Source organism: Balaenoptera acutorostrata, chromosome 16 (genome assembly GCF_949987535.1).
Source record: "Balaenoptera acutorostrata chromosome 16, mBalAcu1.1, whole genome shotgun sequence".
Classification (NCBI taxonomy): Eukaryota; Metazoa; Chordata; class Mammalia; order Artiodactyla; family Balaenopteridae; genus Balaenoptera; species Balaenoptera acutorostrata.
This window is the reverse complement of record NC_080079.1, coordinates 32,303,915-32,330,160: the sequence shown is the minus strand read 5'-3', so window position 1 is coordinate 32,330,160 and position 26,246 is coordinate 32,303,915. Positions and strand designations below refer to the sequence as shown.

Below are 26,246 nucleotides of genomic sequence, written 5' to 3'. Positions count from 1 at the left end.
GGGGTGGAAGACCAGGAGGAGAACCCAGCATACACAAGTATCCTATAATCACCGCTCCTCATTACCAGTGGCAGTAGTCCGTAATTCTGACTGCACAGGAGAATTTCCCAGACCCCTTAAACAGATGGATGACAAGACCTCTTCTGAGATTCTGATTTCATTGGACTGGGGCATAGCTCAGTTTTCAACACTTTTAAAAAAAACTCCTTCAGGTAGTTCTAATGAACAACTGTGGTTAAGAACTACAGATCCATAGGAAAAATACCAAATGCCTCTAGTTGAATATGTAAGGCTGTCATAATTTTACCTTAATTTATTAAGTTTTTGGGGGTGGGAAAATACAAAAATTAAAGTCAGGTAAGATGAATTTTTATCCTCAGAAGCAGGGTAAAGTGTTTTAGCAGTAATTTATTTTGACAAAACAGTTTTACAAGTAATATTTTCACTATGTCAGCACTGAGATGCTTAACAAAAATATCTGAATGCACATATGTCTTGTTATGCTTTCAGAGGATATTTCTCAAAGCAGAAAGTGAAGAAGAAATTTTTGCACATCTGGGTTTGGATTACCTCGAACCATGGGAAAGAAATGCTTAGGAAAAAGTTGTCAACTTCTTCTCTGTTTTTTTTTTTTTTTTCGGGTTAGATAAATTATGCTTCATATTATAATGAAAGATGCCTTAGGAAAGTTTGGGATTCTTTAAGTCTTACTGAAATGCAGATTGCTTCTAGAAATAAATAGTTTGGGAAACATGATCATGCCCCACCTGGTAATGGGTTATGCTCTAATAGGCCATTTGTGGGACTGTTACTTAGAATTCACAATGCATTTTCCACAAACACAGTGTGGTAATTGGTGGCTTGTTTTCAGGAAAGCTCATCAAAGCCCACTTTGCCCACAATGTAGCTGAAATACTGTATATTTCCAATAAAAATAGGAGAAAACAAGATGGTGGAGTCTTTTTTTTTTTTCACTCAAATATTTTAAACTATTCTTAAACAAAAATGTAACAAAATGAAAGAATAAAGAGTTTCAGGTTTACCTTGAGGGGTGAAACAGGTTTAGTCAGAAGATCAGAGATTCTAGAGGGGGTTGTGGGTCCCTCCTGGAGCTTTGGGAGGAGGGGGACTGAGTCCTGACTCTCAGCTCAGGTCAAAGCCGGCTCCTCCCCTGTCACCCGGAGCTGTGTCCCTTGTGTCCTGGCACAAGGCCACATAAGGGATGTAGTCTCACTGCGTTCACTCAGGAGGAAGCACAATTTCCTAAACCACCGTCTCTGAGTCTCTCTCAGGGAGACGCTCTCTCGTGCCCTCTTCATCTTAGGGCACCCAAGGGAACGGAGGCAGCCTTTGGAACTCCCAGGCTGCAGACCCATTTGGACGTCATGCCTTCTCTAGGAGGGCATCGACTCCATGCCTTGAAGAGACCCGAAAGGCCATCTGTTCCAGCTGCTTCTGTGTCCTCAGCCTGCTGGAGAGCTGGGAGGCCTCACAATGATCCTTGCCCTTTCCTTCCGGCCCCCTCAGAGGAGAGGAGATGGCGAGATCCAGGACCCCACAGAGAAGCTTGATGCCCCGCCCTGGGCACAGGGAAGGAGCCTCCTTCCCTTCCTGGTGCTGGGACCTGGGGGTGGGGTGTGTATCAGCTAGTATTGCCTCAAATTCAAACTATCCCAAAACTCAGTGGCTTAAAGCAGCAGAGATCTGCACACAGCCTGGGTGTTTGGCTGAGCTAGGCGGGGCTCTGCTCCTCGGGTCCATCCTCCTCCTCCTGGGACCTGCGGGCTAACCTGGCCCTCTCCTTCTCACGATGACAGCAGAGACAAGAGAGCAAGCAAACCCCAGTGTGCGTGTGCTTTTCAAGACCCTTTCCATGTCTGTTAATATCCAGTGGCTGAAGCCGGTCACATGGCTAAGCCTCCAGAGATGGGGCGTTATGCTTTGTCACAATGGGATGTATTGCAAAGGGCATGAATGCATGGAGGGTGAGGAATTGGGCCCATGAATACAAGCTACTTCAGAGAGTTACATGTTTCGTTTCTTTTACATTCTTTTCTCTTCCTATAAAGCATCTCTTTTAATCCTGATAAATCTGGAGGTGCCCTTAGAAGCTGGGGAGGGGATTCTTCTGCTCAGCTGGTGACCAAGAGCCCAAACACGGGGGAGCAGGGCCAGAGGGGAGCACTGAGGAAGCCGTGGGAGGGAAGGAAATGGGAGCAGTAGTGCCAGGAGGATGGAGGCGAGGTCCCCTGCCAAAGCTGGCTTCTGAGGGCTGGTGGGGACATGGGGAATTCCTGCTCTCCTGGTCAGCTCTTCCACTGCCCATCAGGGCTTCACAGCTCAGCGTGCTGGCCCATGACAGTGAGGTTGATTGTCGTCACCCACCTTCCTCTTCCCCGGATTATTCAGCAGAATGCTCTGTGGCTGGGCTCAGGCAGCATCTGGGAGATGGACTCATAGCAACACATGGCAGGCCAGCGCAGCCGCGCCCTAAGGATTGAGGATGAGCACGTCCGTCTCATGGGTGCTGGGCCCCAAACCCAAAGGCCGAGCAGCACCTGGGACCAGGTGAGCAAATCGGTAGAGAAGGATGTTTGAGTCAAAGCTCCTCCAGACACCACATTAGGCATAAAGAGCATGAAGAACAAAGATCTGAAGGAGCCCAAGGGTCGACAACAGAGCACAGCTGGGCATCCCCTGAACCGCTCCTTGGAAGGGACAGCCAGAGCTGACGCCCAGGGGCCCCATGCCCGCCTCGCTTCTCTCTTTCTACAGCCCAGCAGTCCTTCAATCTCCTATTGAAATCTTCTGTTTCTCAAGACAGAATCTGATAGGGCCAGCTTGCCAGTTTGATGTAGGCCAACTTGTCACTGGTTGCTCTCCAGCTAATAGGTGCGCTGCCTTTGGGCCAGGTGTGCATTATGGATCCAATCAGCCATGTGACGGGGTGTGTGTGTGTGTGTGTAAAGTGAGGTGGGTGGGGGTAGAGGCTGTTCCTCTTGGAAGGGCTATGGCCATTGGAGGCTGGGAGCTGTAGCTTCTTAGGGCAGAGCCGGTCCCATAGAACCCAAGGCCCCAGGCCCTCCTCCGTGCTTGGTCCACATCTAAGTTCAAGGGGCCTCGAGGTCCACCCCTCAACACCTCTGTCACTGAAGAAACTTCATCCTTGAGGCCAGGGAGTCAGCAAGGAACCCAGGCCTCCTGGGGAGGGGGAGGGAGGAATTATGGAACAAGGGAAGTCAGGGCTTGATGTCCAAAATCCAGATCTCCCCTTCATCATAACAGTCTCTCTCCAGGAGAGACCTGGAAAACAAGAGAGGAAAATGAACAAGACGACAATGCCAGAGAGCAATGGCTGGTCAGCACAACAGTAGGAGTGCTGCCACCTAGAGGGGAGGATGGGCAATGCAGGCCTAGAAGTAGGAGAGCCCTGTGGGCCAGAGGCCTTCACAGAGGAGGAGAGAACACATCAGGTTTTTTCTTTTTTTTTTTTTTTAATTGAAAGGTAGGTGATTTACAATATTGTATTTGTCTCAGGTGTACAACATAATGCTTTATTTTGGTAGATTACACTTCAGTTAAAGTTATTATCAAATATTGGCTATATTCCCTGTCCTGTATGTTACATCTTTGTAACGTATTTATTTTATACCTAGTGGTTTGTACCTCTTAATTCCTTTCCTCTATTTTGCCCACACCCCCTCCTCTGTTAACTACTAGTTTGTTCTCAGTATCTGTGAGTCTATTTCTGTTTTGTTATATTCATTCGTTTTATTTTTTAGATTCCACACATAAGTGTTAACACACAGTATTGTCCTTCTCTGTCTGACATATTTCACTAAGCATAATACCCTCCAGGTCCATCTATGTTTTGCAAATGGCAAAATTTCATTCTTTTTTATTCTATTGTTTTAAAGAATGGGAGGATTTGGATCCACATTCGTGGTTCGAGCACAGAGACCAGGTAAGGTACATCATGTTTTATAAGCAGCAACAGGGGTAGCTGATCCAGGAGCCAGAGCTTTTGTTTTTAATTTTTTTGGCCACACGGTGCAGCATGCAAGATCCTAGTGCCCCGACCAGGGACAGAACCCGCCCCCTCTGCAGTGGAAGCGCAGAGCCCTAACCACTGGACCACCAGGGAATTCCCAGAGCTTGTTTTTGGAATGAACTTCTGGAAATGAACTTCCCAAGCCTTCTTGTGCATGCTGAAAATGTCAAAGGGGGAATAAGAAGTTTTTGTTATGTATGACAGAGGTAAAAACTGGCAGCCCATGGGCCAAATACAGCCCAAAGGTGTATCTTGTTTGGCCTTCACTGTGTTTTAGGAAATTTTTAAATTAGTGGTCAATGCTTAAAACCTGATAGAGTACATTTTTTAAAAAAAGGGATTTATAGCTTCTCTCGGGAAACAATTCATGGCAACAATGGGCCACATTCCTACCTGGCATCAGGGGCTATTGCTGAGGGGTGCTGCCCTCCGTAGCTGGGCCGAGGTCTCCAGTTCAGCACCAGCCCCCAGGCATCAGCCGCTGACTCTCTGTTCAGGGTCTGAGCAGCTCCCTTAGGTGTCAATGTTTGGGCTCATCCTCTCACCTGTGGAGTTCAGGAGTCCGAATGGTCAAAAGAACCCTTCCAAGTTACAACAATGACGCAAGATCTACTTTCCCCATTTGAGAGTCAATTTATGGAAGTTAGCCTGCAGGGAACACAGATGCGCGACAGGAATGCCACCACTCCCCCTACCCTGTAGACATTGATAATCAATCCGTTGGACCCAGAACCTTCTCAACACAAGTGACTTTTCCAAGAAAGGCTTTTCCAATTTATCAGGTGAAAGCTTTTTTTTTTTCCTTTGGTGGCAAAATATATGTATCATAAAATTCACCATTTTAACCACTTTTAAGTGTACAATTCAGTGGCATTAATTACTTTCACAAAGTTGTGCAACCACCGTCACTATCCATTTCCTGAACTGTCTCATCAGAACTGAACTGTCTCACAGAAACTGAACTGAACTGTCTCACAGAAACTCTGTGCTCATTAAACAATAACTCCACACTCCCCCTCCCCCCAGGCCCTAGTAACCTCAGTTCTACTTTCTGTCTCTATGAATTTGCCTATCCCAGGTACCTCATGTAAGTGGAATCATACAATACTTATGCTTTTGTTTTTGGCTTGTTTTGCTTAGCATAATGTGTTCAAGGTTCATCTATGTTGTGGCATTTGTCCCTTTAGAAGGCTGAATAATATTCCATTGTACATCTAATACATCACATTTTATTTATCCATTCATCAGTTGATGGACATTTGGGTTGCTTCCACCTTCTGGCTATTGTGAATAGAGCCACTATGAGCATTGGTATCCAATATCTGTTTAAGTCCTTCCTTTCAGTTCTTTTGAATATAAACCTAGAAGAAGAATTGCTGAATCACATGGTAATTCTATAATTTTTTGAGGAACCACTGTACTGTTTTCCATAGTGGCTGTACCATTTTGCATTCCTGCCAACAGTATACAAGGGTTCTAGTTTCTCTACGTCCTTGTCAAGATTTGTTGTTTTCTTTTCCTTTCTTTTTCTTTTTTTTTGGTTTTTTGTTGTTATTTTGTTTTGCTTGTTTTTAATGAGAGCCATTCTAGTGGATGTGAAGTGGCAGATGAAGACTTTTTGCCTATCCTGGAACCAAAAGACAGTTCAGGCTGAAAACAGTTATATGCTGGACAGGGCTTCAGCTATATGTACACGTGTCACGTCTGGAGTTGCTGGCTAAGGTGAGCTGGGGAAATGGGGGGGTGGGGAGTGGACAGCAGCTACTTCCACTGAGAAATGCCTCATGGTCTGACATCACATGGCAGGTCATGTTCACAAGCCTCAAATCCCCAAATCCACCAAGTTTTCTCCTAGCACCTTCCACTGCCCCAGTGTTTCCCAAGTATGATATTCAAGATTATTTAGGTAGTATGTAGATGAATACCTTTGTACTGATATAATAAAAAATATTCACTGAGTAACTCATTTTTCTAGGCATTGGGCATGGAACAGAACAAAACTCTCTGATTCTAAGCATGGAGGTTATATTCTAGAAAGGTGTTTATTTTCATACATGTTACAAAAATAATGCTTTTCCATTTATAATAGTGATATAAAGCTTCCCTTCTGAGTACACTTATTTAAGTGAGAAAAATGAATCAACGTAGGGGAAAACATTTAGTAAATATTACCAGTGGGATGGGGACATGGCAAGAATTGGGAGGGAAGATAGAGGAGCATAGGGGGCTGATGTTTGGGAAACGTGCAGGTGGCCTGCTTACCTTCACTCACCAACTGCCCAGCGCTGATTCTCTCAAGGTCCCCACCACACAAAAGCCCTAGGAGGTACGTGATGGAGGAGTTTCCCCATGAGAACAGCAAAGATTCTAACAGGGGTTCTTGAGGTAATTTTCTTATTTGGAAAGCCTTGTTAGGAATTCCACAAATTCCCTCTGCTAAAGCTGCACACGAATTTTTGTTCTTGGCCAGAATTTTATCAATTAAGGTGGCGACTATTAATTGGAACTCAGCGCTCCCCAGTGCCTCCTGCTTTGGGAGCAGAGCGCCCTCTGGTGGCAGACAAAAGAACCTTCGGCGGCAAGTACAACATAATAGCAGATCAAAGAAGCCCAAGAATATTGAACAGGACCTTGGAGACATCCTAGTCCACCCCTCTTGTTGTGCAGGTGACGAACCAAGGTCTGGAGAGAGGCCCTGGCCTTCCCAGAGCCACACAGTTAATGCCAGAGTCTCTGTTGATTCGGCAGAAATTATGCACACAGGCCGGGCTCCCCTCATTACTAGCTGTGTGACCTTGGACAAGTTACCTAACCTCTCTGAGCCTTGATTTCCTCTTTTGTGAAATCAAGATGATAATGGTTTCTCCCTTTGCTCTGCTGGAGGATTAGATGAGCTAACACTTTAAAGTGCTTGATCTGGGATCCTTTGGATTGTGAAGGACCAAAGAACAAGTTACTTTCCTTGGGGAAAGTGACATTTAAGTACACTGCCAGTGCTTCACTTGCAGTACTTTATACCAGTAAGTACCAACCCCCTGAAGCCAGAACAGGAGGTGGTGAAGATTAGGACTACTATCCTGGCTCTTGGACCCCCAGACCAGAGCCTGTCTTGACCTGACCAGCACCAGCTACGCCTCCTGAAACTCTCTAGGCACCAGGCTGAGGGTGACAGGAGGCAAAGTCTGTCCTGTCCCATGACTCTGGAGTTTCTTGGAAATCAAGGGCTACTTTACGGGGACTTTTGGGTACTCACCGACCTTTATCTCTTACGGATAGATGGGAGCTATAGTGGGAGTCAACTTTATCTGTTTTGAATGCACTTTTTTTCAATTAATTCACACCACTGTAAGTATTTCAAACTCTTGCCTCCAACATGTATATCAAAGGACCCAGAACAGTACAGAAACCCACCTCTATTATCAATTAAACTCATTATCCTTTACTCTTTCTGCAAACTTAAATCATCCCTCAAAAGCAATTTACTTTACAATTTCCAGGACCAATAAAATTACCTTTGTAGACACCCAGTTTTCTCATCTGTAAAATGGACATAAGTAACACCCACACAGCATTACCTCCTGGGTTCGGTGTAAAAATCAAACAAAATAACGAATGAAAAGTGCTTTGAAAACTAAAAAGTGCTATAAATGTAACAGGGATTAGTCTTTTTCATATAATCTGGGCATCGTTCAGGCACCTGGGGACTGCTTCCCAGAAAGGCAGGCATACGACTTAAGAAGACAAATCAGTCCTCTCATACGGGCTGGCACTGTAAATCCAAGGACAAGAATATACTGTTTTAAAGAAATCCAGCTCCTTTGCTGAAGTTGGAAACAAGGGAGACTCTTCATGACCCTCACTGTGGTGTACTTGGATTCGAATGGCACTGTGGCCTGCAATTCATTTTGCATCCTACATGTCCCTGGTATGTAGGGGATAATATTTTCACAAGAAACCAGTCCGAAAGTGTGTCCAGTGTTTTAGCCTTCCTTAACCCTGGGGCAGGAGGCAGAAAGAGTGAGATTATTCACCTTTACCATCTCTACATTCTTGCTGCAAAATTAGTGATGGTGATGATGATAATGATGATGATGATGATGGGGGACAGGATCTCCTTTGGAGGCTGAATTATTTTCCAACATGATGCATCGAGTGTGAAGTACGGCAAAACTCCCACTCAGCCTTCTTACCTATAATTCTTACCAAGTATTCTTAGCAAATAATCTCCATGACCTTCATGAAAATAGGCATCTATATAGGAAAGGTTAATTTTTTCCCTCCATTTTCCTTTCTCTATAGAAATATAATTATGAAACTAACAAGGCACAACCATTACTAATTTCAAATCAGTTTGTATGAAAGGTGTGGCAACAAGACGCTTAAGAAAGGTTGAATTTGACATCTTTGTCACTAACCTTCAACTGTAATTACCACTGTTTACATTTAACTGTTGGGAGGGTGTTGCAGATCCCTTTGAGAATCTGAAGGGAATCATGGAATCTGGCCCCCGAATAATAATTATGCATATAAAATTTGCATACAACTTCACGGAATTCACATTTTCCTAAACTAGTTTTAAAGGAATCCTAATTTTGCCTCTAGTTTGGGTAACTCGCCCATCATTCTTCGGGGTAAAATGCTTTTGCAGTACACGTGGTGTTGGGAGCTTTTCAGGTCTTCAGGTCAGGCTGACACTGAAAGCCCTTGAGAGTAGATTTCATTCTACATTTTAGGCACGGAGTACATGAATCTATTTTTGTCTATTTCTAACTTCTCCAGAGAAAGACTGCATTTGTCCTTCTAGGACACCAATCACATTCCCATGTCCTCTTGTTCTCCTGGCAAAATGCTGAATAAAGAAGGAGAGATTTTGGGGGCTTCTCTGGTGGTGCAGTGGTTGAGAGTCTGCCTGCCAGTGCGGGGGACACGGGTTCGAGCCCTGGTCTGGGAGGATCCCGCATGCCGCGGAGTGACTGGGCCCGTCAGCCACGATTGCTGAGCCTGCGCGTCTGGAGCCTGTGCTTCGCAACGGGAGAGGCTGCGATGATGAGAGGCCCGCGCACCGCGATGAGGAGTGGCCCCCACTTGCCGCAACTGGAGAAAGCCCTCGCGCAGAAGCAAAGACCCAACACAGCCATAAATAAATAAAAATAAGTAAAATAAAATTAAAAAAAAAAAAGGAGAGATTTTGACTCTGTGTGGCTTGAATGCTTTAAACAAACAAACAAACAAAGCTTAATTGAGGTAGAATTGACTTTCAATAAATTATATGTTTAAAGTGTACAATTTGATAAGTGTTGATGTGTAATACACCCACGAAGCTATCAGAACAGTCACGATAGAGGACATATCCTTACCCCCCAAAATTTCTTTGTGGCCCTTTGTAATCTCTCCCTGCCACCCTTCCTCACCCCACCATCCCCAGGCAACTGCTGATATGCTTTCTGTCACGATTGATTAGTTTGCATTTTCTAGAATGTGACTGACCCAAGGTCATCCCAACGCTAGCACCAACCCCAGGTTGGGGGGCTGGAGCTTCTGACTTCTGGTCTCAGTATTTTCCTCACAACGTGGGGTGCCCTCTGTGAAGGACTGAACATCTCCATCACGAGCCCAACCAAGAAAGTGCCAGCACCAGGAATATCCCTGGGATACCCTTGATTCCAACCCCAGGGTCAATGTCATATACTTTAATATAGGCGAAGAAACACCATAGACATATTGAAGGTCCACAAGAATGATCATTTTGCTTTTCACTTTATTCTAAAATGAGTTCTTGTGCATCATAGCAGAAAAAAAAAATGGCAGAAATACTGAACCTAGCTAATTTAGTAGAAACCATTTAAAATAAAGATACTAAGTAATGGATTGCAAGTAGAATTAAAATAAATGATCCAAAATACAAGTCTCACTTTACAGACTACTAACAAACCAAAAATTTAAAAGGCACTTCCTTAACTTGAAACAAGACATCTTTAAAAAAAAAAATTACAGCAAATATCATACCTAAAGGTAAAATGTTAATCATTCTTTTTCAGATCAGAAACAAAACTTATTCACTTGCCTGTTTCCGTTCAGCCTCACAACACCCCTAAGGGTAGGAGGAAGAAAACGGCTATCTCCATTTTGTACATAGAGAGCTAAGGTCCATGATATGCTCCAGAGCTCAGACCTGTGAGTGTCAAGGCTAAGGCCACAGTCATGTTCTCAGCAAATCCAAGGTCCTTCCCACCGTGTAAGAGGAGTATAAGCACCTGGATCCCTGGGCATGTCTGCTTAAAAACGGCCAAATCTGCTTGTTAACGTGACTAGACTCAGTGGACTTGGTACAAAACTGAATTTCACAAAGAGCTTTGAAGAGCACGTGTTAGTGTGTGGCAGTGATTGGATGTGTATAACCTGTCCTTGGTTATTTGAAGAAGAGGAGGTGTGTTTCTGAGCAATCAGGGTCCCCGTGTGAGAAAGGAATGTTTCCACAGCATTTCAAGGAGGCCCATGGGGCTGGTGGGTGGACCCCAAGATGCCCTGGACCCAGTTCTCCCACCAGGAGACCCGGCGTGCTCACAAGCAATGGACCTGCCTAGGGGAACCAGGACTCCCGTAAGCCTCCTCACAGAAGCGACGGTGGCACTGTCATGGGCTCCCCTCAGATGACAGTCACATTGCTACTTAGCCCATCCCTTTGGTCCTGTGTTCATCCACTCAGAGTTCTCTTGATCTTTCTTCCTGCTAATGAGTTTTTCCCCATTATGGTCCAAGGACTTGGGCCTTTCTCTCCACTCCCGCAAAATGGGTATAGCCCTCATTTCTAATAATCTTTTGAAACAACCTCTGCTTTCCCTCCTCCCTATTTACCCTCCGTGCACACGCACCCACACACAGACACAGAGCCCATTACAGAATGGGCTCATACAGGGTATCCTTAGATACCCTCTGATCACAAGTGGGAGTGATGAATGACGCAGCAGTGGGCTGCCCCTGTGATCAGGGAACTTGTGGTTCCACGTGGTTTCTACCCTGAGTTGTTCAGAAATAAGGAACTGCTTCTCCTCACACATCCCCTGTACGTTTCATTTATATCCCAACTTGCACCATGCTAGCCTTGGCCAACTTGCCCATGGAAGCCAGGTCTGATGGCTCTTTTGAGAAAACGGATATGAAAAAAGATGAGGAGGCAAGTCACTGAGAAATCAAACCCCTTTCCCCAAATCACAAAGAAAAGCAAATCCCCACTGGGGTCAGGAGCAGGATCCAAGGGCTCCTTTTGGATGCAGAATGACTTCACTGCTTATTAAACCACAAGGTCTGAGCGTTGGAAGGAACCTTATCAGATCTGTTCCTTGAAGAGTAAAGTCAACCCCAAAGTTTTCCAGATCTGCAAATGAAATTTGGATTGGTTAAGAGGCAGCGTGGCGTCTCTCCTCATTCCAAGCACAAATCCCTGTGTGCTTAGCTCTGTTCCAGCTCCAGATCTGCTCCTTGGCTGTGCTGCATCACTCCAGGCTCAGTCTGGGAATAAGCCACCACAATCCCCTCCTTCTCTCCACTTCGACAGCAGGACGGTGAGTGTCACGAATGGGCTCCTCACTTCCTGAAACAGTCTTCACGTATATGTGGGCTTCTTCTGCTCCCATGATATTCTTCTCCTGTGTGGGTAACCTCCTAGGATTCTTGAGAAAACAAACAGGTTTTAAAAAAATACATCAAAGACTTCTGCTTCTGGCCAAGTTGGAGTAACAGCAGCCAGACTTACCCTCCCACCTGAAACAACCAACCATCAGACAAAATATTTGGAACAGTTTTCAAGACATTGGATGTCATCAATGTGATCATTGATATGGTTGGGTTTTAATCTACCATCTTCCTATTTGTTTTCTATTTGTTCTATCTGTCTGCTGGTACTTAAAATTTTTTTCTGTCTTCTTCTGTATAGATTTTAGAAGCATCTTATTGAGTTCCATGAAAAATATTTGTTGAGGTTCATATTGGAATTACGTTTATTATATAGATCAATTTGAAGTTGTTTGATATCTGTATACTATTGAGTCTTCTTATCCAGGAGCATTAAATACAAACTCCCATTATTTAGGTCTTACTTAATATCTTTTACCGAAGTTTTATTATTCTCCATAAAGGGATTACAGGTTTTTGTTAGATTTATTCCTCATCATTCTGTGTATTTTTATTACCACTACAAAATGGTATCTTTTGAAAATTACTTTTTCTAATTAATTGTTATTGATTTTTAGAAATGTGAATTACTTTTTAATATTGATTTTATATCCAGTAAACTTGTTAAAATATCTTGTTAGTTCTATTAAATTATCTGTGGATAATTTGGCTTTTCTATGTAGATAATCATATCATCTGTAAATAATGACATTTTTGTTTCTTCTTTTCCAGTCTTATGCTTTCTGCTTCTTTTTCTTTTTTTTTAATCTTTATTGAGGTATAATTGACAAGTAAAATTGTAAGATATTTAAAGAGAATAGTGTGATTATTTGACGTACATATACATTGTGAAAGGATTTTCCTGCACTGAGTGAATTTCTACTCCTTTTTCTCATCCTGCTGCATTGACTGGGGCCTAAAGTACAATATCAGATAGAACTGGTAACAGTGAGCGTCCTTGTTTTGTTTCTGATCTGAAAAAGAATCATTAACATTTTACCTTTAGGTATGATATTTGCTGTAATTTTTTTTTTTAAAGATGTCTTGTTTCAAGTTAAGGAAGTGCCTTTTAAATTTTTGGTTTGCTAGGAGTTCACATCACAAATGGCTGTATAATATTTTTGAATTCTCTTCTATGGAAATGATCACATGATTTTTCTCTTTTACCAGTGAAATAAGTGATATTAAATTAATTTTCTAATATTAAATAAATCTTGAATTCCTGTCCAGCCAGTAAAAATATAATGAGAACCTCCTTTGTGCTTACCCTGTACTTCTCCTGTACACCAGAGGCTTTAAGACCCTTAGCTTGTTTGCCATGTGAATGATGTATACTGATTATAACCTAGAGTTCTTACCTCAGCTATCCTGGGACTGTCATAGATTTCTGAGATTTCACAAGGCCTCTCACTTTCCTAAGTTGTTTTTAAAAATAAAACAAAATAAAGAAGAAGAAGAAATGAAAGGTTACAGTATTTGCCCATGACCATGATTAAAATCAGCGGTTCTTAAACCTGGCTGCACATTAGAATCACCAGAGAGCTTTAAAAATAAAACAAAATAAACAAACAGATAATAACTACCCTCTCCCAGAAAAAACATAAACAAGAGATACCACTGTGAATTACTTCAAAAATAATCCAGGTTGACAGTGTGGAAAAGTGGGTGGAAGCGGAGATGAAACAAGATTGGCCGTTGTTAATAACTAGATTCATTATACTATTCTCTCTACTTTAGTATCTGTTTAATGTGATCTATCATAAAATGTTGGGATATTTTTGGTACCAATGCCACAGCTCTATCATTCAGAGATTCTGATTTAATTGGTTTTGGTGGTTGGTATTTTCATAGCCTCCAAGATGATTTTAAAGTGCCCTGAAAGATTGAGGAACCATTACTTAAATACTACCACCAACAACCACAATATTTCTTAATATATTTAAAGTTTACAGCTTGTCAACACAGCTTTATACCTATGATCTCATTCCATCCTTACACCTCCACTTACCTCTTAAAATAAGTTGGGTAGGGACTTCCCTGGTGGTGCAGTGGTTAAGAATCCGCCTGCCAATGCAGGGGATATGGGTTCGAGCCCTGGTCCAGGAAGATCCCACATGCCGCGAAGCAACTAAGCCTAAGCGCCACAACTACTGAGCCTGCGCTCTAGAGCCCATGCTCCACAGCAAGAGAAGCCACCGCAATGAGAAGCCTGCGCACCACAGTGAAGAGTAGCCCTCACTCGCCACAACTAGAGAAAGCCCATGTGCCACAATGAAGGCCCAACACAGCCAAAAATTTTTAAAAAAATTTTTTTTAATTAAATGAATAAGGTGGGTATATTTTTTTTCTTTTTGGCCACACTGCGCAGCTTGTGGGATCTTAGTTCCCCACAAGGGCAAGGAGGGATTGAACCCTGGCCCTAGGCTGCTGAGACCATGGAGTCCTTACCACTGGACCGCCAAGGAATTCCTGAGGTGGGTAGTTTTTATGACTCTTATATTGGAGTTGAACTAACCAAGAAACAGAAAATGTTAAGTCACTTGTCCAGGATCATATAAATCGTACAGTGGCAGAGCCAGGGTTAGAACCTACGTTTTTTACTCCCCGTTAACGCCTACCACTGTGAGAACAATCAGGAATGTTCATAAATAAGGATGGAATTAGAGCCCAGAGTCCACACAACACAGTTGTATCACAACCATGGACCCTGGCTGGACATGGGTCAGGGTGGCCCTTGAATTCTGAGCCTGGTCTCCAGAGCAATCTGGTATTTGGATGGGGTGGGGTCGGGAGATTCCCTTGTGACTGATGTGTGTTCAGAAGTGGGAAGAGGACAAAGATAGAGTCACACACTCCTGGACGTATCCCTATGATAGACGCCTCAAGGTCTGTTTGTCTCTCATCTTTTCTAAGATCACCTCCATCCTCTTTGTGAGGCTTGTGGCCTTGTTTCTCAAGGTTAGAAAACACACCCACTGTACTGATGTGTTTGCCGTAGCAACAAACGTCCCTCTCCGCTGCTACTTTTTGCCACCCCAGATACCATCCTCAAGTGACATAAGGGTTGTGTGACAAATCAGCTCTGCCTGGAGGATAATGTCATGAGTCTGAGACAGAAATTGAGGCACAGAAACATCCACCACCTTGTCCTCAGAAAACAGACATGGGTCCTGACACCCTCAGCCCAAAGCCAGTTCATCAAATACCGATTCTTGCCAACACGTCCAGACCCAAAGAAGCTGCTAATCACCTCGGTGGACTCACTGCTGCTTCTTCTTTGGTGAATCAGAGTAAATAGTAAGGCCACCAGCAGGGCTGTGGCTACCAGGGACGGGATGCCAGCTGCTAACCCAAGAGAGGGTCCACAGTCCTGCACAGAGAAAATAGTCAGGTTCTCCCGGAAAAAAGGAAGAGTTCGGTTGATTAAAAGTAAAACAAAACCCTACATGGACCCTAAGTATCGTACACAAAATCAAAAGGGTAATGAAATACAGTGAAAAATTGTTTGCAACGTACATGACAAACGGCTCATTTTCATAGGAGTTAATGTACATAGTTTAAATCAATTGGAAAAGGGCGATAATTCAGTAGAAAATTGGACAAATATATGAACAGGCCATTCCTAGGAACAGAAATACAAACGTTGCATCAACATAGGAAGAGCTAAAATACAGTTCAAAGCAACAATTAGATACCATTCTTATCTATTAGTCTGGCAAAAAGTAAAAGGTTTTAGTGTATCCCACACCATTTTGATATGAATTTTTTAATTTATTTACATTAAATGCATGAGCCAATTAACTTTCAGACTCCCATTTTGCTTTGATCTGGGTGGAAATAGCCATGCTTGTAGCCCCATAAATTTCAGATTTGCAGATTATTTGAAAATACCAAAGATAGTGTTCAGAATCCCTACACATATGCAACTGTCATATAATACTGGATTCTTCTTCATTTTTTGGGGGGGGGTGATTTTATTAAAGAATGACATAATATGTAAAACTATATACATTATAAATATACAGCTTGATGACTTTTCACGTGATGAACCCACCCATGTAACCAGCACCCAGATGAAGAAACAGAACATTACCAGCCCCCCAGAAGCCCCTCGGGCTCCGTTCCAGTCACTGCATGTGTAACCTCTATCCTGAAATCCATCACCGTAGGTTAGTCTTGTCTGTTTTTCAATGTCATCTAGATGCACGTAGAAAGTATGTAGTCTCTTGCGTCTAGCTTCTTTTGTTCAACACTTTGGGAATCATCTGTGATTTTGCGTGTTCTCCTTCCCTTTTGAACTGAGTTGGTCATAAGAATAATAGTTGAGGAAGGTTCTGTGCTTGGTGACAGTTCACATATCAAAATTTAATCCTCAAAACGAATGCATGAGATGGGTACAGCATTATCCCCCTTTTCTAAATGACCAAACCAAGGCTGCATAATTTAAGTGATATACTTACTGCTCCTTTCCCACTGGTAACAGCTGGGGAGGAAGTCTGGGTGGAAAAGAACATACATCTTAAGAAAACAAAATCTATAGAATGCACGTCACACAACACAGTCTGTCCAAGGTTAAGCTGTAATGCCTAAAGTACATCCCTTTGCTAAACTTTCTATTAAAAACAACTGCCAAACAAAGCCCTCCTTGATTGCTTCCCAGGTAAGAAGGAATAAAATTGGGTTACAAGGAGAGAGAAATCAGAAATTCAGGTGAGGTCTTCATTATTCACCCTGTGGATCTGTCATAACAGGTTTCAGAACTCAAAAAGTTTTTCTCCTGTCCCAAGTCCCCACACCCTTCCCAGCACACTTCGGGCCTACTTGTCCCCGTTGCTAGAAGGGAAAAAAGTTAAATACCAGTGGAAGCCAGGCTCTTTAAGGAGGCTTTATTTGTTTCCAAACTGCAATGAAGCAAATGGCTTGGGCAGGTATCTGAAGTTGTGAATTATCCACGCTCCTGGGATAATCCTACATTGAATGAGTACAGTACGTGTTCCCATTTCACATCTCCACTCAAGGAGGGGCACTGGACTTTACCCATTTATGAGATATTTCAGATGAGAGTCTTATCTGGACCAATAAATCTCAGGGCACAGAGCTCCACATTAGCAACTGACCCGTGTAAGCTATGCGAGGTGGTACCGTGTGGGGTTAAGAGCCCGAGTCCTAGGCTCACACTAGCTGGAAGGAAATGGCGATTTCTCCACTCACAAGCTAACGAGCCTCATTTCTTCATCTATAAAATAGGGCTGTGAGTACCTACCTCTAGGATTCGTAAGAGGATCAAATGAGCACCAGGAGAATAAGCTTTTGTCATTCCTTTAAACATGGCAAAGCTCTGGCCAGACCTGTTATATATTGAATATTCTCATCAACCTCAGTGACTACACTGGAATCCCAGGGGCTTGGACTTTTGACAGTTATTGTCTCTATTTTACAAAAAAAAAAAAAAAGATCCAGATCTCAGAGAAGTTATAGGTCTTCTCCCAGGTTTCATAGATAACCATAAATCTAACCTGAATGTGGATGTTTGCATTCCAAGCCTAAGCCTCTTTCCCAGAGAGCTCCCATCAAAGGAGAGATTTGCTAACCAGGTATTGACACTTGGTACTTAAATGGCTACAGTTTTTAAAAATAGAACTACCATACAACCCAGCAATCCCACTACTGGGCATATACCCTGAGAAAACCATAATTCAAAAAGAGTCATGTACCACAATGTTCATTGCAGCTCTATTTACAATAGCCGGGACATGGAAGCAACCTAAGTGTCCATCGACAGATGAATGGATAAAGAAGATGTGGCACATATATACAATGGAATATTACTCAGCCATAAAAAGAAACAAAATTGAGTTATTTGTAGTGAGGTGGATGGACCTAGAGTCTGTCATACAGAGTGAAATAAGTCAGAAAGAGAAAAACAAATATCGTATGCTAACACATATATATGGAATCTAAAAAAAAATGGTTCTGATGAACCTAGGGGCAGGACAGGAATAAAGACACAGACTAGAGAATGGACTTGAGGACACGGGGAGGGGGAAGGGTAAGCTGGGACAAAGTGAAAGAGTGGCATGGACATATATACACTACCAAATGTAAAATAGATAGCTAGTGGGAAGCAGCTGTATAGCACAGGGAGATCAGCTCTGTGCTTTGTGACCACCTAGAGGGGTGGGATAGGGAGGATGGGAGGGAGACGTAAGAGGGAGGGGATATGGGGATATATGTATACATATAGCTTATTCACTTTGTGATACAGCAGAAACTAACACACCATTGTAAAGCAATTATACTCCAATAAAGATGTTAATAAATAAATAAATAAATAAAATTTTTAAAATTTAAAAAAGTAAATAGCTACAGTTTTACCGAAGTGCAATCTCACCCCACCCCCACCTTAAAGCTGCATTTACCTTAAGGGTTCTATTTCTCAGGGTGATGCCAAGAGTTGCATATCGTTTTGGGTAAGATGTTTTGTCTTCAGGTTACAGAAATTCACTTGGGCTGGATTTGGCCCCCCAAAATGAGTTACCTCTAAGGATTCAGGGGTACCTCATGGAACCCATGGGCAGTGAGAATCTGGCCTCTCTAGGGACTGAAGCTGGGGACCGGGAACTTGTCAGGACCAAAGCCTTCCCTCCTGGGATCTCTCCATCACTCCTGGGCAGAATGGCCTTTCACCTGTACTTTTCTCTGCCTGTTTGCTTCCTTCTTTCTCTCTCCAGATGGATTTTTCTGCCCTCATGAACACCTGCTAATTGTACCAGCTAATGCTTATGGAGAACTTACTATGTGCCAGGCTGTTCAAGTCCTTTTCCTGTATCGACTCATTTATTCTTCACCATAGCCAGTGAAGCAGGACTGTAACGATCCCTATTTTACAGAAGAGAAGAGTGAGGCACAGAGAAGTCAAGTAACTTGTGCAAGGTCACACAGCCCTAAGTGGCAGATGCCGAATGGCCTGGCTCCAGGGTCCAAGCTCTTAACCGTTGGACTACTCTGCCTTCCATGACCAAATGCAGCATCCCAACCCAGTTTTTATACTTGACAGTTCAGTATGGCCCAGTAGGGGCTGACTTGAATATGTGGCCCTGTCCCCAACTCTCTGCAGAGAAGCTCTCATGAGCTGAGTACCCACCTTTCCCCACTTCCCAGGGCTCTGGTGTTCCCAGTCATCCAGCTGCACCGAAAGGGAAGGGTTCTATGGTAGAAATATAACTGCCAGGTAGGGTGGCCAGCCGTCCTGGTTTTCCACAGAAATTGCCTAGGTGGTAGCACATTCAGTGTTAAAACCAGACAGTCCCAGGCAGGCTGGGGCGGCTGTTGTCCTACATAGGTTCAAAGGGAGGAGGGACAGTTCTCAGAGAAATGTGCTGTGAACCAAGGAGATGCTCCCAAAGTGATGACTAACAGCGTAAGGGCCTCCCTCTAGACCCGTTCACCCTCACCGTCCCAAGCAACGGCTTCTTGCTTCTCTGAGTTACCTTCGTAGGCTGTGCCAAGCCAGGATAAGACAGAACCTGGGGTCTCTACGGACCTGCTGGCTAAGAGCAGCCAGGGGGAAAGTGCCAGCAGTGGCCATATTAAAAGGTTTTGACAGGTAAGGAGAGGGATAGGGGAATTTGTCTGCAGACAACAGGCAGAGGCAGAAGCAGGGGGCAGAGTGAGTCAGGGAGGTTCAGAAGTCAGGGCCGCACCGGGAGGGTAGAGCAGGTGCCGGCGAGTCATGGACAGATGTCAGGGCCGCCAGTGTGGCAGCAGAAGGCTGGCAGTGAGTCTCGAGGTTCTACCTTTCTGCTGCTCTCCAGAATGATGCCCCCATGGTACAGTAAACACGGCCACGGGCTTAAGCGTCCCCTTTCCTGGCGATTCAGTTTATTCTCTTTGAATAACCATATGACTTTTCAGAAAATTTGGCACAGCCAAAACCACTGAAAAACTGGGCCAGGAAAACACCTGCCTCCATCACAGCAGCACTTCTGGTCAGAAAACAATCCTGGCGTGTTATCTCTACACAACACAAGAACAGAAGATGGAGGGTCAATTCTGGACTGAAACGGTCCACCATCATCAACTGCAAATCTCCGTTTGGACTTGCAACTAAATGTCACAATCCAGAGCCATAAAACATTCATTTTTCTTGACCCAATAATTCCCCTTCTAGGCTACATTCTAAGGAAATCAGCTTAAGTGCTGACAAGGATTTATCTATACCTACGTTTATCACAAAATCATTGCTAATAGTGATTAATCACTTAAAGAAATAATTCACTTGAAGAAATATCATGTGACCACCCTCAGTACGGTTATAAAGGTGGATGGAAAACATTTATCATATAAAATTATAGGTAGAATAAGAAGACCATGGTACAAAAGCAACAAAAGTCAAAATTTATGTAGAGTCAGACAGGACTGGAATTAGTGTCCCCAGTGTTTTCTGCTGATGGCAATTTAGCTGTTTTGGTTTTTTGCTATTTTCCTTTTCAAAATGTGTATTTATAATTTTTATAATCGAAAACATTTCTCTCAGCACCCCCAGCTCTTCGTAGTGCCTTTGAAACCTGTGTAACTTTTTGCTCCACATGAGCTTTGTGTGATGGCATCCTGGAGGCCCAGTGTCAACTCTGCATTGATCTTTGCTGACCTGCCTGGTGAACGGGGACGGCTGTACTCACCGTGTTGGCCGGCAGTGTGAAGTTCAGTGAAAAACTCTGGAAGAGAGAAGGAAACATTAGAGCTCCCAGGAATGGTCAGCCAGGCTCCTCACCCCTCCACCAAATGTCACTGACCCTGGCGGATTCCAGGAGAATTTACTGACCCACAGGCTCGGTCAGTCCCAGCCTCCCCTCCCAATCTTGGCCCCAAAAGATGGCAGGGGAGCAGCGGAGCCTGAGGTCATGAGTTCCTCCCTCAGCATCAAGGCAGTCCTGGCCTCTCTCCTTTTCCAGGTCCTCAACCAGGGCCAGATTAAGGGACCAGCCAGTGAAGCTATTGCCTGAGCAGTCCTGACCCAAAAGGGCAGCAGAAACATTACTAGAAATTCAGCAGAGTGCTAAAAATTGTTTTTTCCCCCGGAACTCCTTTCAGGGAGGAAACTGTGTAAAGTGATGGCGCTTTCTTCTTGGGGTGGGAAGTAAGACCCCCCAGGGGCTCCAACAAGAACGCCTGCTCCTTCAACCCCCTCCCAGGGGGAGAAGCTGAGGAAGACAGGCTTCTGTTTTTGCAGAGTCCGAGGCAGGGGTTCCAGGCTGGAGCTGAGCTGGTCAGAACGACAGAGGAGAGGCTAACCCTCTGGGCCCTCCCCTCACTCAGCACCCAGCCTTACCTCTCCCCCAAATATGGCATCAATATTTCAAGATTGTGGGCTCAATGGGACACCAGCATGTTAGCCTGCCCACGTGCCCACCTACCAGGGTCAGACCCTGCCCAGGGCCTCCAGTGGCTCCTTCCTTCTCCCTGTCCCCACCTCCTGTCACTCCAGTTTGGGCTCTTTGATGCCAGTTTTTCCAGGCTGCTCTTTACCCAGTCCCTTCCCTGCCTGGATGTGAAAAATGGGTGGACTTCGCTCCAACTCAGCTGGCGACGCTTTCTGCCCCTTGTTCAGGGAGCTGAAGTGGTCATGTTTCTACTTTCCGGACCCCTGCCCCGTCCCCCATTCGTGTCCACCACCCCTGATTCATGCCTCCTGGCTGGGCTCTCATTCAGCCCCAGCCTCCCTGGTTCCCCACAGCTTGGCTTAAACTCCAGCTCCTGATCTTCCTGAAGCCTCCCAAGACCTGGTTCTGTCATTCTAGAAGCAATGTGTTTGCTAAGTTTTAAAATTAAATGTTAGCCAACATTGGGAAGATTGGGAAGGATTAGAGAATCCAAGAGAATCCTAACGTTTCAGACCTGAGGTGCCTTCAAGATCATCTACCTCAGAACTCTCTTTTTCTTTTAATACATCTTTATTAGAGTATAACTGCTTTACAACGTTGTGTTAGTTACTGCTGTACAACAAAGTGAATCAGCTATACGTATACATATATCCCCATATCTCCTCCCTCTTGCGTCTCCCTCCCACCCTCCTTATCCCACCCCTCTAGGTGGTCACAAAGCACCGAGCTGATCTCCCTGTGCTCTGCAGCAGCTTCCCACTAGCCATTCGTTTTACATTTGGTAGTGTATATATGTCAACGCTACTCACTCACTACATCCCAGCCTCCCCTCCCACCTCGTGTCCTCAAGTCCGTTCTCTACATCTGCGTCTTTATTCCTGCCCTGCCACTAGGTTCATCAGTACCATTTTTCTAGATTCCATATATATGCGTTAGCATACGGTATTTTTCTCTTTTTGACTTACTTCGCTCTGTATGACAGTCTCTAGGTCCATCCACCTCACTACAAAGAATTCAATTTCATTCCTTTTTATGACCGAGTAATATTCCATTGTATATATGTGTCACATCTTTATCCATTCATCTGTCGATGGACATTTAGGTTGGTTCCATGTCCTGGCTATTGTAAATAGAGCTGCAGTGAACATTGTGGTACATGTCTCTTTTTGAATTATGGTTTTCTCAGGGTATATGCCCAGTAGTGGGATTGCTGGGTCATATGGCGGTTCTATTTTTAGTTTTTTAAGGAATCTCCATACTGCTTTCCATAGTGGTTGTATCAATTTACATTCCCACCAACAGTGCAAGAGGGCAGAACTCTCATTTTACAGAAGAGGAAGCTGAGGCCCAGGGACTCCTCAGAAATTACCTCACGGATAAATGAGAACAGTTGGAGCTTTTCTCTTAAAACAGGCCAAGTGGGATTGGTCCGTGTGACTCAAATCCAACCTGGAAGATGGTTCTAGAGGCAATAGTCCCAATATATGCAAAATTGATGAGACACCTGTTTTAGCTAGATTTCTGGAAGGTTGGAATTCAGAGAGGTTAATGAATGAGAAATTCTTCTGTGAACTAAAAATGTTTCAAGCACCTGCAATGTATAGTTCCCCCTACCCCCTGCCCCAGAGATTATGTCTTTCAATTAGGATGGCCCCAGCCAGCCAGCATGCTTCAGTGGCGACTGTTCACTTCTCTGTCTCTTAGCAACAGGGGGCCCTCACTTTATAGAGAAGAAAATGGATGAAGAATTTGAACAAGTTGCCCAAATTCACACAACTGGGTCTTCTGGTGACAGCCTCTTTCTACTACATTACAGGCTTCCTCAGGACTCCTAGAGTTTCTGCAGAATAATTGGAGCCCCCAATTATTCTGCACCTCCTCTTCCAGGACAGCATTAGGACAAGAGGGACATCGGGGCCACCTTAGGTCAGGGTCTTCCTGCTCAAGGGACCTAACTTCTACCTTTCATGGTAATGCCAACTGAGCCTGCAGAGGACACTGGATGGTCTCTGCATCAAACGCAGCTGCCCAGAGCCTTATCTCATCAGTGAGCACTGGGTACTGATGTCAGCAGGCCCAGGACAAAGCTTCCTTTGGGGGGACAGCAGAAGGGAGGAGCAGCAACAAGTGGGCCATTGCACGTGCTGTTTATCAACATTTGGATGACGAAGGTTTTGGCTAATTTCAGAGAGACATTTATATTTTGTAGAAGCACACTACAGCAATCTCATGGAAAGAAAAACATCACGTAAATGTGGGTGGAGAAGAATCTCACACAGTGTCCTTTAGAGAGGCAGCTGGGTGGGGCAAGGCAACCCTGGGCTTGGAGCCCCCTGATCTGGATTTGAGTCCAGACTCAGCCACTTAGTAGCTGTGTGGCCTGGGGAAAGTGAATCAAACTCTCTGGTCTCCATTTCCCTACAACAAATCTATTCTCCCAGGCACTGTTTTTCCATCCTCAAAACAGGGATACTATTAACTAAGCCCAAAGGAAATAATGTCTGTGGCAGCTCTTTTGAAACTATAAAACACTCCAGGTGGAGGATCACGTGGTGTCATATTCTTCATGGCCTAGTCAGCACACAGCGAGGCACAGGGAAGCCCCTGGGAAGATCTTGTTGGATGGAATTGTCTACATGGATTAGCAATATTCAGAGTACTGGAATTTGGTACAAGGCACTCATTGCTAGTCTAAGCACTATGTGATATCTACATAATGGTTCTGAAGGTACATCAGGATCTCAGTGGCTGTCACTCATTAGGAGTCTGCTGTTTGTGATGGGAAGGAGGGGAGACGGGATAACCACCAGTCACTGTTATGAGTGAGTGGTCACACGCTGCACTCATAACCTCCCCACAAGGGGAGCGCTCTCATCTCCACACCATGGCTAAGGTGACCGAGACCAGGACAGTTTTCTCAAGGTCCCCAGCTGGTAAGTGGGAGGGGCTAGATCACAGATCTCCCCAACTCCAAAGCCTGAATTCAACTCCTTTTTTTTTTTCTTTTTTTAAGTTTTAACATCTTGTTAAAAGACTTTCAAGAGGGCTTCCCTGGTGGTGCAGTGGTTAAGAATCTGCCTGCCATTGCAGGGGACACGGGTTTGAGCCCTGGTCCGGGAAGATCCCACATGCCGCGGAGCAACTAAGCCTGTGCGCCGCAACTACTGAGCCCGCGCTCTAGAGCTTGCGAGCCACAACTACTGAGCCGGCGTGCCTAGAGCCCATGCTCTGCAACAAGAGAAACCACCACAACGAGAAGCCCATGTACCGCAATGAAGAGTAGCCCCCGCTCACCACAACTAGAGAAAGCCCGCTTGCAGCAACAAAGACCCAATGCAACCAAAAATAAATAAATAAAATAAAATAAATTTATTGGGGAAAAAAAAAGATTTTCAAGAAACAAGAATGCAGAGGGTGTCTTCTTTAGAGGACAGCCTTCTTCCTAACCTTCTGAACCCTCCCTGAACTGCCCTTTCCTCAGGAACTGGGTCCTGACTGTTGAATTCTGACCCCCAAGTCTCTAGTCTGGCTACTGCCCCAGCTCCTAGTAGATAGAAATGCGGGCTCGGGATCAGGAGAGGTCTTCCAATGTGGTGCCAGCAGGCAGGGCCCCTCCGCACCCCCTGAGGCCTAGCGGTGGGAGAGGTCACCACTCCAACCTGGGCCTGACAGCCCTTCAGTCCTCCTGTTGCTCACCGCCCCCCCATCCTACATTTGTTCAGGTGTTCATGCTTCTAACAGACTTTACTCCTAGACGTCAACTCCTTTTAATAATCTCTTTAAAAAGGAATCACAGAAGCCTCTTCTAACTTACCAAGCTTCATTCGACTGAGTCATAAGCAAACGTGTATCAAGTCAATAAGAAAGGTGGAAGGTTTCTGATGCAACTTATGACTCTCCCTGTTGCTGATCACGTAGCAGAAGGCAGACTGAACAAATAAGGATAAAGGCACAGGTTGGACCCATTGCTTCAACTGGGAACTGAATTTAGCTGAAACATTTACTTTGCACCCTTGTATGTGGGGTTTTAAAAACAAAACCTTAGCATTAAAATATAAGAGGGAATCAGCAAATACTAGATAGAATGTTTTTAAATGATTGTACATTGGAAAAGAATTAAAAGCCAAGCTCCTTAACTTCCTTGCCCCAAGGGTAGGGTACAGTTATATTTGAATTAGGAGATGTCAAATTTAAAAGTCTGGGGATTGCTTTTTATAGAGAGAAATGAAGGTTAGGCAGAGGAAAGACGCTAACTCTCACTCACCATTTCCGACAGCCTCCCGAGAGCTTTCTCCAAACGCTGCCCTCAGCAAGCTCCTTTCTTGCTGGTGTTATTGGCTTGTGTCTTGCATTTGTAGGAACATCCAGCTGGGAGAGCAAGGGTGACAGGAGAAGAGGTGGCTCCCAGAGAGCTCTGGCCAAGCCATTTATGGTCAGGGGAGTAGCCGAGTCTTTGGCCCACCCCTTGGGGAAGATGGTCTCCTGCTTCATGGCCACTGTGTCAGGGCCAGGTCATCTACCTTCGTTGTCTTCATTTCCTGTCCTTTTTACTTTTCAAGCCCCTTCCTTGGTTACACCTCCATCTCAGCAAAGAACCCAGAGCTGGCCTGAGAGCTTGGCGACTCCTGCACCAACATCTCTTTAGAAACAATGGGTTACACAGGCTGAGGGAGGCTAGCCACTCCACCTCCAGCTGCCAGGCAGTGGCGTGACCCCCGTCCCAGCAACGATGGAGTCAACACATCACCAGCGTCGATGTAGGGGCCTGGGAGATGTGGGCTGGGTCCCGCTCTGTGTTGGAGGCTGTAGCTGCCTCAGTGAGCACACGCCTTAGGCAATGAGCCGCGTGGCGGTGAGTTAGTTTCACCCCCTTTCTGTTCTCACATTTTGATGGGGAGCCTCACAGAGCTGGAGGAAAGCCATGAATGTGGGCTGCCTTATAATTCTTATGAGTTCTTTGTTAGGAGTTCGCTTCTTTAAAACAATGAAGGAGTTGGAGTCTCATGTCAACAGAACAATTAAAACCAATCATTTGGTCATTTCAATGAGTGCGTTCATTCATTTACTCAACAAATCTTTTTGACAACTTCTCTATGTCACGTATTATTCTGGGCACTGTCCTGGGCTTGGTGATAAAGACA

At 44.6% G+C, this 26,246-nt stretch overlaps 2 protein-coding genes across 2 annotated transcripts in view; one reads left to right on the top strand and one right to left on the bottom strand.

Annotated features, from left to right (window-relative positions):
- The window catches only part of DNTT (DNA nucleotidylexotransferase), a 36,313-nt gene extending 35,400 nt beyond the window's left edge, over positions 1 to 913 (top strand). The window contains exon 11 of the mRNA XM_007187440.2: positions 511 to 913. Within this exon, the coding sequence (XP_007187502.1) occupies positions 511 to 597 (87 nt within the window). The 3' untranslated portion in view covers positions 598 to 913. The remainder of the gene's footprint in view (positions 1 to 510) is intronic.
- Positions 914 to 9,792: 8,879 nt separating this feature from the next.
- OPALIN (oligodendrocytic myelin paranodal and inner loop protein) lies at positions 9,793 to 25,810 on the bottom strand. Its single transcript, XM_007187439.2, has 6 exons — positions 25,370 to 25,810; positions 20,404 to 20,439; positions 16,183 to 16,218; positions 14,973 to 15,092; positions 13,081 to 13,137; positions 9,793 to 11,721 (listed from the first exon to the last, which is right to left on the bottom strand). Exons 1-6 carry the CDS (start codon positions 25,370 to 25,372, stop codon positions 11,545 to 11,547), a joined length of 429 nt encoding a protein of 142 aa, XP_007187501.1. The 5' UTR covers positions 25,373 to 25,810; the 3' UTR covers positions 9,793 to 11,544.
- Between the last annotated feature and the right edge of the window lie 436 nt (positions 25,811 to 26,246).

Coding starts and splice junctions, on each gene's coding strand:
- OPALIN (XM_007187439.2), bottom strand. Junction 16,219..20,403: donor TCACACTGCCGGCCAACACG/GTGAGTACAGCC, acceptor TTTTCCACCCAG/ACTTCCTCCCCAGCTGTTAC. Junction 11,722..13,080: donor ACAGTCCCAGGATAGCTGAG/GTAAGAACTCTA, acceptor TGTTTTCTCAAG/AATCCTAGGAGGTTACCCAC.